This window comes from Patella vulgata, chromosome 2 (assembly GCF_932274485.2).
Source record: "Patella vulgata chromosome 2, xgPatVulg1.2, whole genome shotgun sequence".
NCBI classification, from domain to species: Eukaryota; Metazoa; Mollusca; class Gastropoda; family Patellidae; genus Patella; species Patella vulgata.
The window spans coordinates 9,950,390-9,966,233 of record NC_065880.2 but is presented as its reverse complement, the minus strand read 5'-3'; the positions used below and the strand labels follow the sequence as shown (position 1 = coordinate 9,966,233).

General features: G+C 40.2%; 1 protein-coding gene across 4 annotated transcripts in view; it reads right to left on the bottom strand.

The window, feature by feature from the left end:
* LOC126812216 (ras-associating and dilute domain-containing protein) overlaps positions 1 to 15,594 on the bottom strand; it is a 29,699-nt gene extending 14,105 nt beyond the window's left edge. For 3 of the 4 annotated variants that reach the window (XM_050538483.2, XM_050538486.2, XM_050538485.2), the window contains exons 1-2: positions 15,453 to 15,594; positions 987 to 2,535 (exon numbers count right to left, since the gene is read on the bottom strand). In XM_050538483.2, the coding sequence (XP_050394440.1) occupies positions 987 to 2,516 (1,530 nt within the window). In that variant the 5' untranslated portion in view covers positions 2,517 to 2,535; positions 15,453 to 15,594. The remainder of the gene's footprint in view (positions 1 to 986; positions 2,536 to 15,452) is intronic. The other variant, XM_050538484.2, reaches the window with a different exon arrangement.
* Between the last annotated feature and the right edge of the window lie 250 nt (positions 15,595 to 15,844).

Below are 15,844 nucleotides of genomic sequence, written 5' to 3'. Positions count from 1 at the left end.
CTTCGACATTGAAAACACGAATTATTTGTCAATTTAAATCAACATTGATGTTGTAATCTTACCGGGAAAAGATGGACTTCTGATATCCAATATTTAAGACAAAATAAACATTTTACGATTGGTACACGAATCGTGTACCGTGATGCGTGTCAGCGCTATTTGTAATAAGGGACTCGAAAAACGAGGCAAGGCAAATTCCAAAAGTCATGTCAAACGTTGACGTCATATTCTTATCTGGAGAGCATGCGCAATAAATATTATCGGTGTAGACTGGAATAAACAGATATAGAGATTGCCATACGATTGAGACTTCTGACGTATTTCGCCTAACATAACTGATTAAAATTACAGTAAAAACAGAAACGACGGAATGTAAATCAGTTTAAATATATTAATATTGCATTATTATATACGTTGCGACCCATTTGTGTCAATTTCTAGGTCCCAAATATTACCGATTTAGCCCCTTTAAGTCTGAGAATGCTTTGTGAACTCGGGGCCAGGTTTAGAAAAACATCAGTTGATAATTTTCCTTCCCTTTCAATTGGATGCCTATCTCACAAAAAGGTAGGACAAAACAGGTGATAATAACCCTGGTTTACCTGAAACAACAAGCCATGCATTGGTTTGTTTTTTGACATCTCCGGGTGACAAATGAATATTTTTTTTTTTTGAATGTGCTCAGGAAACATTTTGAGTCAAAGGAAAACTACTTCGAAAAATACATATACAAAAAAATATCTTCCTAAGGGAATACAAGAAAAAATTTTGTTCGCTTTTCGTCGGACTGATCGAATAACAAACAGATCAAGAAGAAGAAAAAAAACATGGGATTTGTTTGAATCTAGTGTTGAGTTAAGATGGCGGAATGGATTAGACGGTCTGACTACACACCTATAGGTTCCCTGTACTAACTGATTACATAAGAAATCCTCGTAAAATAAACCAACACCTCGCGACAACTAACAGGTAAATAACATACTTACTGAAACGCTGTTTTGTATGCATGCCAACAGTCGTCTGTACATGTTTCTCGTATGATGGCGGGTAAATTTCCTCACGGCACACTCATGACATAAAATAAACAACATGGCCACTGTCAAAGGATTGTCACGTCTGCTTAGGCATTTTAAACCAGCAATGGCGGTCAATATTTCTTCCTCACGATCTTTAGCATATGTCAGGGTCAAAGGTCGGTCTTTTGGAGGTCCGTTCCATGTCACAGCTTCATCAGACACATCGAATGATGTTTGATTGTCTGATGACGTATTTAGTTCTTCAGAGGTCGCGAACTTGACACCACGTGCTGATCGGTGTGCTGGAGGTAACGACGAACGTTTACCCGTGGTTTCAGGTCGCGATGACAACCATGATAATTTAGTCGGTATGTCATAACCATTAGTGGGGTCTTTATATAAAAATAAATAATGTTTTCCTAGAGCCACTAAATCCCCTGAATGTAGTTCTGTTTTACCCACTACACGGCGGCCATTTATAGCGACATGCGCACCGGGACTGACTTCGAGTTCGATATAAAACATATATTTCAACTGATGATTGATTCCTTTATCGATGTAACTCCGCGGATTTAAACGACAGTGGATGCCCAAAATATCCGGAGCAAAGCACACAATGTCTGCCGTAGGAGAGTTGGAATTGTCTCGACCGACAGATAAAGATTTGGCGCGTAACGGATACAAAACCAGATCATGATGCACGTGAAAACCACGAATTGTTAATAAATATGGATACATAGCTAATGATTGTAAAGTTAACATTTTTTCTTTATAACTGCTCGTATCAAACATCGGGGCCTGTAGAGATTTGCCTTCTGGGTCCTGTCGTGCCTCGTGACTACTATTGCTTCCGCTCCATGATGACGACATGGGAATGGCCCCCACGTGCACTTTAGACATCATAATTTTTCGCGCGTTATCATTTATACCGGAAGTATCGTCTGTATTAACATCTGTATTGATATCTGATTTATTATGAAGTTCATATCGACGATAGAATCCGTCAGTCGGTTTCCAGAATTCCTGTAATTCTAGCGGTTTATCGTTGTCTTTTAACGCTCTTTGACAAACAACAACCCAGGCAGGTCTATCAGGATCGCTTGGCACCGGTTCCAGTTTTCCCACAGTTTCACAAAGAACATATTCATGGTAATTGAAAGTTGGTAATCCATATCTTTCCAGGGCTTGTTTGATTAACTCAATCGCCGTGGATCGAGTTGACGCTAGAACACTTTTATACTGCGTACCATGAACCACGGAATCGCCGAAGATTTTAATCACTCCGGGGGCCCTGTCATCAATAGACAACTCACAGGACGCCGGCAACGTTCCTCGCAAATCTTTAATACTCTGAGCGCGACTCAAACTTTTAGTCTTCTTGAGTTTTGCATTCTCTGCTGGTGGTTGTGGCGTCACAGATGGTGCCGACTGTTCCTGTCGTTGCATGATCGCCGTCTGTCGTAAAGCCGTCGTAGAATGATTCTTTATCATCTTGGGCATGTGCCGGTCACTTTAACTGCTGAAATAAAACCGATACAAAAGTTTAAATAAAAGAAAATGTTAGCTGTGTGAAATTCCCAAAGTTTACCCTGCCCTGTACACTACAACCGCCATATATGATGTCATAATAGACTAATTATTAAACCGGTCATTATATGTGTCCGTTTCCGAAGAAACCATCGATATCACGTTAGATTTGAACTAGTCATTAAACCAGCCGAAACCTCGACACCACCACTCGGCAAACTTCGGCAGACTCCGGTACCCTACGTCTAGCCTCGGCTGTATGACGGTAAGTGATATGTAGCTACGCCCATACAATTGTGATGCGACTACCGGTTTACTTATTATGAAAACTTGCCACTTTTAGAAAGAAGTTCTGAAAATGGCGTCGTTCGAAGAGTGCGTAGAGTTTTCATTGCAAAGGTAGACTTTGTTCAAACAAAATAGGATAAACTTTAAAGTATATAACAAACAATATACAGTTTCTTGAGATAAAATACTCTTTACGGGCTTCGCCATTTTAAATCCGGGAACATGACAGTAGTTCCAATGGCGAAATTCGCCATACAGCCGAAGTTAGGTGTATGGTACCGGAGTCTGCCGAGGTTTGCCGAGTGTCGACACCACGTTAGAATAGAAAAACAGATTCGTGAGTGGAAAATAACGCGGACTATGGGTTCGCTGTCTTCATTAGCCTGAGTGGTGCAGAAAAACTAGGACATTAAACCCAATGTCCTTTGTGTTCGAGATCCGCTACTAAGAAGTAGATCCGATGTGATTAAAATACAGATCTACATTTCCTTTCGTGTTTTTATACGTAAAGACAAGTAAAACGAAATTTTGAATTATAAAAAACGAAACGAAATATGATCTGTGTTTTAATCAGATTGAAGAAGATCATGGAATCCTGTTATATAATGTTTATCATACGGTATACCAAAGTACTGCTGAAATTAGAAGCTGCATTAATTTCGAAGAGGAACGAGAAAAGTCATCGGTTGTTTCTGTCGGTGTAAGCATTCCCTGTCTCACGACACACAACAGCGCACACAAATTATTTAGGGAGAGGGGTTTTACATAGGCTAAGCCTGTTCCCCAATCCCATTCAGTCAACCTGAATAAAAATATGGTTTAAAAAAAACAACAGCGCACACGCATTGCAATATCTGCACTCGGCGACGTCATATAATAAATCAACTAAACTTCTACACATGTAAATGAAACTACAATGGGTGGCTAATTTTGTTCAAATCAGAACAGCCTACTCGAAGTTACCTCGCCCACATTCCCTGCATGTCTCCTTCACAATGCGCCTCCTCCTCAATAAACAACCATCAACTTTAAATAAAATCGAACGAAAACTAACCAATTAATGTTTTGACGAGAAGAACACCCTATTCACTGCAGTCCGTACGTTCCTATACCCCACCTTGTAATAAACTATCACGATAAATGACTAAATGGCTTGAAATAAACCCTCTGCTGTTTTTCTGGGAAAACAAATATAGTAAACAAGCTACCACGATGTACCCAAATGTTAAAACAAAATTCACAAGTAAAAATATTGTCACCATTTTTATATTTCTGGTATTTAAAAAACGGAAATAGAAAATTGATATTTACATAGATCAATGGACAGACTTATACATCGTTTATAAATGGCGTAGAATTTAAATTTGTAAACTTAATTATATTTTCGACGGTTTTTGTCACCGGATGCACATCGCGACATCTACTAAAGAGAGAGAGAGAAATGGGGTTTTACAAGAGAGAGAGAGAGGGGGGGGGGGGGGTAACGTCCACTCGACACAAACTGGGTCATTTCGGGACTAACATATGGTTCAATTTTATTTCATTAATTTGCTTGCGCGTATGGGTCTTTAGCAGTGGGGGGATACCGGAGGACCCGGAAAAAACCCCGGAGGTTGGACAGGCGACCCTACTCCTTGTCACGTACAACCGGGTAATTCAAACCACGCCAGTTGACTGTGGGAGCTGTTATTGTATAACCACTGTTCATGATGATGAATTGCCTGCGATTGTTGAGCGGCATAATGTGCTGTCGAAGGTTATCGGCGACAAGAAATCGCGCTCTCGCCAACCGAAAATGATGTATGGGCATCAAGCTTACAATGACAACTACTAGGTCACTTTGAAACTAACATGTGGTTATGTTTATTTACGATGAAAGACGCATGTCCACTATTTCGTTTCGGTTTTTTTATATACTTTCAATGGCCTACACTACATGAAGATCTGACCAGTTGTACTGGAAGGTCACGCCAGGGGTCGTACGAGCGACTTTTGACCCTATAACTTCAGACATTGATTAATCAATCAGCGTTGACGTTTCTAGTACTTTACCCACAGTTCCGTGAATCGCACGCAAATAAGTCGCCGTAACAGACGGTTTCATTGGCTAATCCAGATCCTAGTGTAGTACAGACAAATAAAACGAAACGAACTATAAAAAAAACGAAACGAAATAAGATCTGTGTTTTAATCAGATTGCCGGGATAAGACGTTAAATCCCATTTCATTTGTCATCATTGTGTAGAAAGCATGTTCGATTCATCGGGTGAGAGTAAGTTTAAAATATATCATTAGTTTTAAAGCACGATTTGTTGACAGAGATTTCCATCTTACCTATAGACGGGAGGGTAGTCTATTACTGTTACCTATTACTGTATAGTTTACCTGACAAATACACGACATTATACATCATTATTAGTCATCATAGGAAAATGTAGCAGCTATCACTACAGGGATTTAGAAGTGTAGGGTTATATCTAGCACATCGGGATGGAAGGGTTAGTGCTAAATGATAAGGCCAGCTCAATTTTTCGTCATAGGTCACGAGATGTAAACAGGGCTAGCGCTTATCGCAACCCTAACCCTAGCCCCAATGCGGTGGTGGGTGGTGGTGGGTGGTGGTGGGGGGGTTATTCAAAACTAAAGATAAAGTAGAATATAGAAAAAAAGATATTTGGTAGTGTGAGAGCTGCCTTTGCCTTGCCCATGACATGGATCGAAATGGGGTTTTGCGTCCTCCTGTTCTGCACAATCCGGGCTACTGGAGACGGACTCTTTTTCGTAACTTTCCACCTGTTCTCCAGACCACATGGACTTGATAATTCAGGCTCTAGCACTAACCATTCAATTTTATTCGTTGACAACCCAGAAACATGGTCTAGTCATTCGGTTGGGACGAAAAACAGTGGCGTGCACTACGCTATTGGCATTCGATGAAGAGAAGGTGAAAACGCTCATATCCCGGTAGGTGCAGAAGAGTAGGACGTTAAACCCCATTCCACACTATATCATCGTACTCTGGATAATCGAATGTTTGTTTGTTTGAGAGAGAGAGAGAGAGAGAGAGAGAGAGGGAGAGAGAGAGAGAAAGACGTCCACTCGACACAAACTAGGTCATTTCGGGACTAATACATGGTTCAACTTCATTTCAACAGGGTTCTTAAGCAGTAGGAGGAAACCGGAGAAAACCCACGAGGTTGGACAGGTGACCCCACACCTTGTCAGGTACAACCGGGGAATCCAAACCACGCCAGTTGACTCAATGGCAGACCTTATGATACAGCGCACACACGCGCTAACCATTTGGCCATCCAATCCCCCGATTGTTCGTTTGAATTATCCAAAGAATGTAGATTTAGTGTGGATTCATTCTCTCGTCAACATTATATTCTCAGACCCGCCCTTAACTCATTACATCATCTCATCGGGGTTCATCTCATTCACAAACAATGTTAACAACGAAAACCTGTGACGTTTTACACGAACATGACATTTAATGGTAGTCATCAAATAATGACGTGAATTGTGAAGTAAATTAGTTGTCTAAAAATAAATCTTACATTATGTATTTCCAGATATGTGAATGACTCGCTCAAGCTTGTGTAGCGTAAGAGAAGATAATCGGTTTCGTGCCAAGGGTCAGGTTAAGTTGTGTCTTCGAAACACTTTGTACCACTTATGGTTAGGCTCATGTATGCCCTGTGACATTATATGCATCTCGATATTCGGGTAATTCTTAGTTTAAAATCATCAGAGGAGGGCCTGACAAGGAGCAGTGTTTAGTCCTTCGGATGGGACGAAAATCCGAGGTCACGTGTACACGTTAAATCCCATTTCATTCTATTTCATATTTATTTTGATCATTTTGTGTTGTATGATCAATTTTATTTTTTGAAGCCAGACAAAGATATTTTTCCCGGGCAGCGAGTTTTCCGCCAAAATTCTCTCCGGATTATCGTTCTTATTATTGTTAAAATGTTTGTAGTTTTCACTCATGGCGTCAACTGGCGGACTATTTGTATTTGTTTTCATTTTGAGTGAAATCTATATTATTACAGTACCTGGAGTACACAGAGCAATGGATGCTTACGGCTGGCACACGGATCCATTCACTTGATTTGATATGTATTATTTATTTCTTGCAATATCTGTGTAGTTTGTCATATCCGCCGGTTTGTCTTATCAGTTTTTTTGTTGGGTTTTTTTTTGGGGGGGGGGGGGGCGAATGATTAACGCGTGTGCGTTGAATCATAAGGTCTGTAGCGTGGTTGCGATTTCCCGCTTGTACGTGACAAAGAGTAGGGTCACCTATCCATCCTCTCTCTCTCTCTCTCTCTCTCTCTCTCATCGGTTTTGTTTTGCATGTAGTGCGATTCTCTTGCACTTCCTATGACATCTTATTTATATTTGTGCATGACAATTTCTGTAGCATTGTTTACATGTTGCGAACGAAACAACAATTGTTCAACCTACCAGACGTCAGTATTTGTTTGTATTAAACTTTGTTTTCATGTGTCTAGAATGAGATCAATGCCGGGATTTTGTTTAATTTGATACAGCTTCTGGTAAATTCCACGACCAACATTCGTAAACATTAAAATCCATATTCTAAAAACTTGTACGTGACAAGGAGTAGGGTCGTGGGTTTTCTCCGGTTTCCTCCAACTACTAAAGACCCCTACGCGCAAGCGAATTATTGAAATATAATTGAACCATGTGTTAGTCCCAAAATAACCTAGTTTGTGTCGATTAAACCCCATCTCTCTCTCTCTCTCTCTCTCTCTCTCTCTCTCTCTCACTGGGCCACCGTGGTTCCCGTTCTGATATGATACTAGCAGTTGAAATTCAACCCTGAAACAATCCACACATAAACCAAAGAATATAAACAAACCGCGATGAACATGATCGGAGTATTTGTTGACAAAACATTAAAATCCACTCCCTCTTAATTATATATCTACATAATTCTTTTTACCGATAAACATAAGCTACCATGCACGTGCTGCCCGCGCGGGAGAGAATACCGCCCATAGATTCTACATGACATACTTATCAATATACCATCTTTCATCTACCATATTTACTAAATACTTTCCAAAATATCCAAAACATCCTCACATCTGCTTTCTCAAATATTCAAATAGTTTTTTTTTTCTTTTCTACTAAAGATGTAAAACCAAGTTAAACAAAACCAGACTCACGCGCGATTAATTCACGTGAGCACGCGCCATTTAGCGGGCAGTATAATTAGTACTGTGAGTTATTTTGTTTCAAGTTTCCCAGGGTTATTATAAAAGATAGTGATGTTGAATGAAAGTTTCATGGTTATAAAATAGTGTTTGATGTTCTACACGTGTTCTGTTCAGCTATAAGATTGTTTTACAGTAAAACGTGGCGAACTCCCGCTGATAATCACCGATATCAACAACACCGTGATTATAAGTACATATATACCGTTCAATAAGCTATGATATATTATTCTATACAAAAAATATATATCATCACTTGGGGTCACGGTTGCCAAGTGGGTAAGACGCTAGATCGCTAGCCTGGAGGTCGGATCTTCGATCCCTGCATTGACCGAGAAAGTTAATTCAGATTTTCCGGCGTGGTTCCCTTGTCAGTGATGCAGGGCGGAGGACCTGACAAGGACAGCTGTCTAGTCGTTCGGATGGGACGAGAAACCGAGGGATCTTTTACGTGCAGGCCGATGTGTACACGGGTCTTCCTTTTTGCGTCCCATCCGAACGACTATACGTTGCCCCTTGTCAGGGGAAATTTGTTTTAAAGTTCATATTTTTCTGCGCCAGCCGGGCTAATGAATTCGGGCATACGTCATACAGCGTTGCCGTCTATTTTTCATTAAATTAAAACTTTCAGGGATCTTTAACGTCCTATCCTAAATACTAGACCTTATTCTGTTCGTAATAGATCAAAAAAATAAAGAAAATAAAATGGTGTTTAACGTCCACATGTTTGTCACTAACGGGGTAATGAAGACAGACATGTAAAACTTGCTACGTCGATTTTCAACTGTCAAGGGATGTTTAACGCGTTATCAGTTGTATACAAAAGTGCTTGGTTTTTGTCCCATCCCAACGACTAGACGCTATTCCTTAAAGCAACCTGGATAATACACAATATGTCTATATGTGACAACTGTCTCTGTGTCCATAAGGGGGGTTGGATGGCCGAATGGTTAGCACCCTGTATCATAAGGCCTGTCATTGAGTCAACTGGCGTGGTTTCAATTCCCCAGTTGTACGTGACAAGGTGTAGGGTCGCCTGTCCAACCACGTGGATTTTCTCCGGGACCTCCGGTTTCCTACCACTACTAAAGACCCCTACGCGCAAGCAAATTATTGAAATAAACCATATGTTAGTCCCGAAATGACCTGGTTTGTCGAGTGGACGTTAAGAAGTCCCATCTCTCTCTCTCTCTCTCTCTCTCTCTCTCCGTGTCCATAAATATGAAACGGGGTTTGGAATTATTTTAAGTCTAACTAAACATATATATCAAACATGAATCGGTGCTAAAGGAATATGGAGCATCGCAGACTCTGTTAAAGAATGGTAATAATCCGACTCCCCAGCAGGGAGCGCTAAATTCTTGCCACAGTTTGCTAACGTATAACATTAAATAAGGTACAGCGTTTGTATCTGTGTTGCATGGTAAATTTCAAAGACAGATTTAATTAAAAGAATTCTTTTAACCATAAATCAACCTTAATTTAATTAACGAAAATTTAAAAGTTGAAATGCGCTGCATGCTTGATGGGATTTAGATGTAGGCGTACGAAAATGTTCAAATTATAACAAAACATCTTTAAAAGTCGGGTGCGCGCTCGGAACAGAAAATGAAATGAAATGGGGTTTAACGTCCTACTGCTTTGCTCTGAACTGGGCTAATGAAGACGTGACACGCTTGAACAAGTAAGATTGACGCACGAGTATTTATAAAATATAAATATGACTGTATTTTTTAAAACAGAAGGAGCCAAGGTGACTAAGTGTGTAAGACGCTAGCTCGGGATTTTCCGACGTGGTTTCCCGAATGGTTAGCGCGTGCGCGTTGCATCATAAGGTGTGCCTTGTACGTGACAAGGAGTAGGGTCGCCTGTTCAACCTAGTGGATTTTCTCGGGGTTCCCCGGCCGGGTCCCCCGGTTTCCTTCCACTGATAAAGACCCGTAAATTGAACCATGTGTTAGTCCCCAAATGACCTAGTTTGTGTCGAGTGGACGGTAACATACCCCCTCCCTCTCTCTCTCTCTCTCTCTCTCTCTCTCTCTCTCGTGTAATATACCTGCACGTACAATATATACGTAAAACTATACCTCAAGGCTTAATGTTATATACCTGTATAATATACCAGTAAGTAAAGTTAATAGCTTACCATTGTAAAGATTTCCTCCCCTATATCCAACACATTTATTCGTTAAAAATATAAAATTCCAACAGAGTCATGTCGAGTCTCCAAAAAAACAGTTTTCATGACAGGTCAAACATCGTGAGAATTGAAACAGCGAGACCGAAGGTTTCATTTGATATACCACATCTACATTAATCCAATTGGTTTGGATAATCTCCAATTGGATTAACTAACTAAAGTGCGCGTTAATCCACTGATTATGACGTCAAACTATTTGGCAAGATGGCGTTTATTAACAGACGGCTGTAATTACTCAGTAAACGATTGTTCTAAAAAGGAAAGTTAAATTAAAAGCAAATAAAGATGGCGGAGAGACAAATATTGATATCGTGTCGATTTCTGTGTTAACCTAGAAACAAAAAAAACCCTCGAAAAAACATTTTACAGGTAACTTTAACAGGTAGATTTTACAGGTAACTTTAACAGGTAAATTATGCAGGTAGATTTTACAGGTTACTTTAACAGGTAGATTTTACAAGTAAATAATAATACAGGTAGATTATACAGGTAACTTTAACATGTAGATTTTACAGATAGATTGTACAGGTAAATTACACAGGCAGATTTTACAGGTAACTTTAACAGAGAGAAATATACAATTACAAATATACACAGGTAGAAATATACAGGTAGATATACACAGGTAGAAATATACAGGTAGATATACACAGGTAGATTTTAATGATAGATTTTAATATATACACGGGTAGATTTTTAACATATAGATATTATGGGGTAGAAATACACAGGTAACATAAGCTGGAAGATATGTTTTTACTATCCACGGCTATCTAGAAATTATCGGTCAAATTTTTAAAAAATATCAACAAAGTGGACAAGAGTTGAGGGTCGTGAGTAGATATACACAGGTAGAAATATACAGGTAGATATACACAGGTAGAAATATACAGGTAGATATACACAGGTAGATTTTAATGATAGATTTTAATATATACACGGGTAGATTTTTAACATATAGATATTATGGGGTAGAAATACACAGGTAACATAAGCTGGAAGATATGTTTTTACTATCCACGCCTATCTAGAAATTATCGGTCAACTTTTTAAAAAATATCAACAAAGTGGATAAGAGTTGAGGGTCGTGAGTGCTCATTTGTCTTACCTATAGGAACATTGATTTACTGCCAAATGTAGTTTAGAAATAAGTATGAGAGGAGAGAGAGAGGGGGGGGGGGGTAACGTCAACTCCACACAAACTAGGTCATTTCGGGACTAACATATGATTCAATTCTATTTCAATAATTCGCTTGCGGGAAGGGGTCTTTTAGCAATGGAAGGAAACCGGAGTACGCGGAGAAAACTATCGAGATTGGAATGGCGACGTACAACCGGGGAATCGAAACCACGCCAGTTGACTCATTGACAGAACTTAGAATACAATAAGTGTGTATAAATGACCATAATAAAATATGGTTTAACTATATTCAAAGACAGGACGTAGTTGAGTTTTTGTTCTTTTGGGTTTTTTTTCGTTTTTTTTAAAATTAACAACATGATTGCTTCTTTTAAAAAAAACTAATTCATGATCGTTTGTTGATATAAATATGTGAATGAGTCCTGTGTGTTAAACCAGCAGAGATTTCACAAGAAGAAGTTTAGGTAATTATTTAATTACCAATACACGACATGCTAACGTTGTTTACATTATACGTCATTAGGTAGGAAACAAACATGATATTGATTTAAGATCTTTAACAAAATTTAGTTTGTTGACTCCTAACTCAAAATAAAATTGGAAGTGTGCATGTGAACTCTTAAGAACGTGTATGGTGCCGAATCAGTATCTCGAATTCGATATAGTTGTTGGCCGAGGAAGTGTGCATGTGAACTCTAATGACGATATAGTTGTTGGTCGAGGAAGTGGACATGAGAACTCTAATGATGAGTATGGCGCTGACTCAGTATCTCGAATTCGATATAGTTGTTGGTCGAGGAAGTGTGCATGTGAACTCAAATGACGAGTATGGCGCTGAATCAGTATCTCGAATTCGATATAGTTGTTCGTCGAGAAAGTGGACATGAGAACTCTAATGACGAGTAAGGCGCTGACTCAGTATCTCGAATTCGATATAGTTGTTGGTCGAGAAAGTGTGCATGTGAACTCAAATGACGAGTATGGCGCTGAATCAGTATCTCGAATTCGATATAGTTGTTGGTCGAGAAAGTGGACATGAGAACTCTAATGACGAGTATAGCGTTGCTTCGGTATCTCGAATTCGACATAGTTGTTGACCGAGAAAGTTCCTCTGGATTTCATTTAGCGGGGCCTTCCTCGTCAGTGGGGCAGGAGATGGGTCTAGCATAAAATAACGCCTAATCGTTCGGATCAGACAAAAAATGAAGTGCACGTAAAAGAACACTTGGCAGTTGGAATTTGCCGAAAAGTAGGCAGAACGCCGCTGTCTTGGCAAAGTGTTATGCATAGCACACTGCACGGTTTATATCCGTCTTATTAACACCAGGCTTTGGCAGAAACGTATGATGTCAAACTTCATTCATTTCTTTTGGATTGTGCATACAATGAATAAACATTCAAGTTAAATTAATAGTAAAAATCGAAGCACACCATGTCCCGTACACGAGACCCATTGCTCGTCTGGTGAAATAAAATGAAATGAAACGGGGTTTAACGTCCTACTGTTTTGCTCCTAAACTGGGCTAATGAAGACGGGCATACGCCATACAGTGTGCTATGAGGGAAATTTTGCCCGGACAGCGGCACTACGGCCTACTCTTATATCGAAGTCCAACTGTCAAGGGATCTTTTACGTGCACGCCAATGTGTACACGGGACCTCGGTTTTTCGTCCCATCCGAACGACTAGACAGATGTCCTTGTAAGGCCCTCCGTCCTGCATCACTGACAATGGGAAACCACGCCGGAAAATCTGGATGAATTTCTCGGTCAATGCAGGGATCGAACACCCGACCTCCAGGCTAGCGAGCCAGCGTCTTACCCACTTAGCCACGTGACCCATTGCTCGTCTGGTATTAACACAAGTATCATTGTTTCATAACCCCTTGGTATATTAACAGCTTCATACATGGCATGTAAAGGTGTGTTCTCACTGTTCGGGGGTGTTGGTGGGGTGGTGGCCTGTTCCGACTAATAATGCTTAAAACAACATCCCCACACCTATTAATTAAGTTATTATTAAAATAATTAATCTACTTGTGTTATTAATCGTTATCTAATCGTTATCAGTGAATTGAAACTGTAGTCTAAACTCGGCAATAGTCTAGATTAACAAGCTGGTTGATAATTAGTCTTTGTTTGCGATATTACTTGGTCGCAAGTGGACGTTAAATAAAGCTATTTCACACAATAATTAGTCTCGTATTAAAATGTCATATTGATTGACATGATGTTTGTATTTTGCAATCAAATAAACAGTTGGTTATCAACCATTATTGTAAAATTTAAGAGAGAGAGAGAGAGAGAGAGAGAGAGAGGTTTAACGTCCACTCGACACAAACTAGGTTATTTCGGGACTAATACATGGTTCAATTTTATGTCAATAATTCGCTTGCGCGTAGGGGTCTTTAGCAGTGGGAAGAAACCGGGAAACCCTGGAAAAACTCACGAGGTTAGACAGGCGACACGACTCCTTCTCACGTACAACCGAGGAATCGAAACCCCGCCAGTTGTTTATATTCTTTGGTTTATGTGTGGATTGTTTCAGGGTTGAATTTCAACTGCTAGTATCATATTAGAACGGGAACCACGATGGCCCAGTGAGAGAGAGAGAGAGAGAGAGAGAGAGGGTTTAATGCCAAATCGACACAAACTAGGTTATTTCGGGACTAATACATGGTTCAATTTTATGTCAATAATTCGCTTGCGCGTAGGGGTCTTTAGCAGTGGGAAGAAACCGGGAAACCCTGAAAAAACTCACGAGGTTAGACAGGCGACACGACTCCTTCTCACGTACAACCGAGGAATCGAAACCCCGCCAGTTGACTCAATGACAGGCCTTATGATACAGCGCGCACGTGCTAACCAATCGACCATCAAACCCCCCTGTAAGATTTAAAGTCAATGGACATTTGGAGAAATAAAATAAAATGGGGTTTAACGTCCTACTGTTCTGCGCCGACTGGGCATACGTCATGCATTGTGCTATGAGGGAAGTTTTGTCCGGACAGCGACGCTACGGACTACTCTTATATCGAATTCCAACACCAATGTATGCCCAAGTGGATCTCGTTCGTTCGTATTGGGGGGGTTGGATGGCTGAATGGTTAGCGTGCGCGCGCTGTATCATACAGTCTGTCATTGAGTCGACTGGCGTGGTTTCGAATCCCTGGTTGTACGTGACAAGGAGTAGGGTCGCCTGTCCAACCTCGTGGGTTTTCTCCGGGTCCTCCGGTTTCCTCCCACTGCTAAAGACCCCTACGCGCAAGCGAATTATTGAAATAAAATTGAACCATATGTTAGTCCCGAAATGACCTAGTTTGTGTCGAGTGGACGTTAAACCCCATTACTCTCTCTCTCTCTCTCGTTCGTACTGTCCGAACGACTAGAAACTTTTCCCTGGCCAGCACCAGTGACAAGAGTAAACCACGCTGGAAAATCCCGAGGCACATTCTCGGCAAACACGGGGATCGAACCTTGGCGTTCTCGCTGAGACACAAATAAGAGTATGCCGTAGCGCCGCTGTCCGGGCAAAATGTCCCTCGCCATAGCACACTGTATAGCACATGCCCGTCTTCATTAGCCCAGTCGGTACAGAACAGCAGGACAGTAAACCCCATTTCATTTCATTAGCCCAGTCGATGCACAACAGTAGGACTTTAAACCCTATTTCATTTCATTTCTCACTTAGTCATCGTTGGAGATAAGTTCATCCAGATTTTCCGGCGTGGTTCCCCCTTGTCAGTGATGCAGGACAGCTGTCTAGTCGTTCGGACGGTACGAAAACCCGAGGTACCGTGTAACATTGGCAGTTGGAATTCGATATAAGAGTAGGCCATAGTGCCGCTGTCCGGGCAAAATGTCCCTCATAACACACTGTATGGCGTATGCCCGTCTTCTTTAGCCCAGTTCGGAGCAGAACAGTAGGACGTTAAACCTATTTTATTTCATTTCACATTATAATAAATTACAAAAATTTCATCTTTTTTCATAATAGAGTAAAAAGAATATTATAAAATTTGGCTTTCTTACCATGATATAAACCGGACTGATGTTAACGGTTAATAATATCCCACCTCGGACAAACTGAATAACTATCTAACTGTATACAACAACACCAGTATAACACACAAATGGCACGCTAAACAAAACTCAACTAAAACATAACATCTCAACACTGTCACTTATACTCTCTTATACCCAACAGTCTGGTTACACTAGTCTACAAACGATCTAGTCTACAGTAATACTGGTTTCTCAAGCTCGTTCATTTCAAACGTTACTAAACTTCTAAATAACCTAATAAAAATTAATTTGACGGATTTTGTGAATGAAGATATGGGATGTAGGACAATTTCTCACAATAAAACTATTTTTATCTTATTTGATTCAATTAATGACACATTAAAGCCAACATATGATAT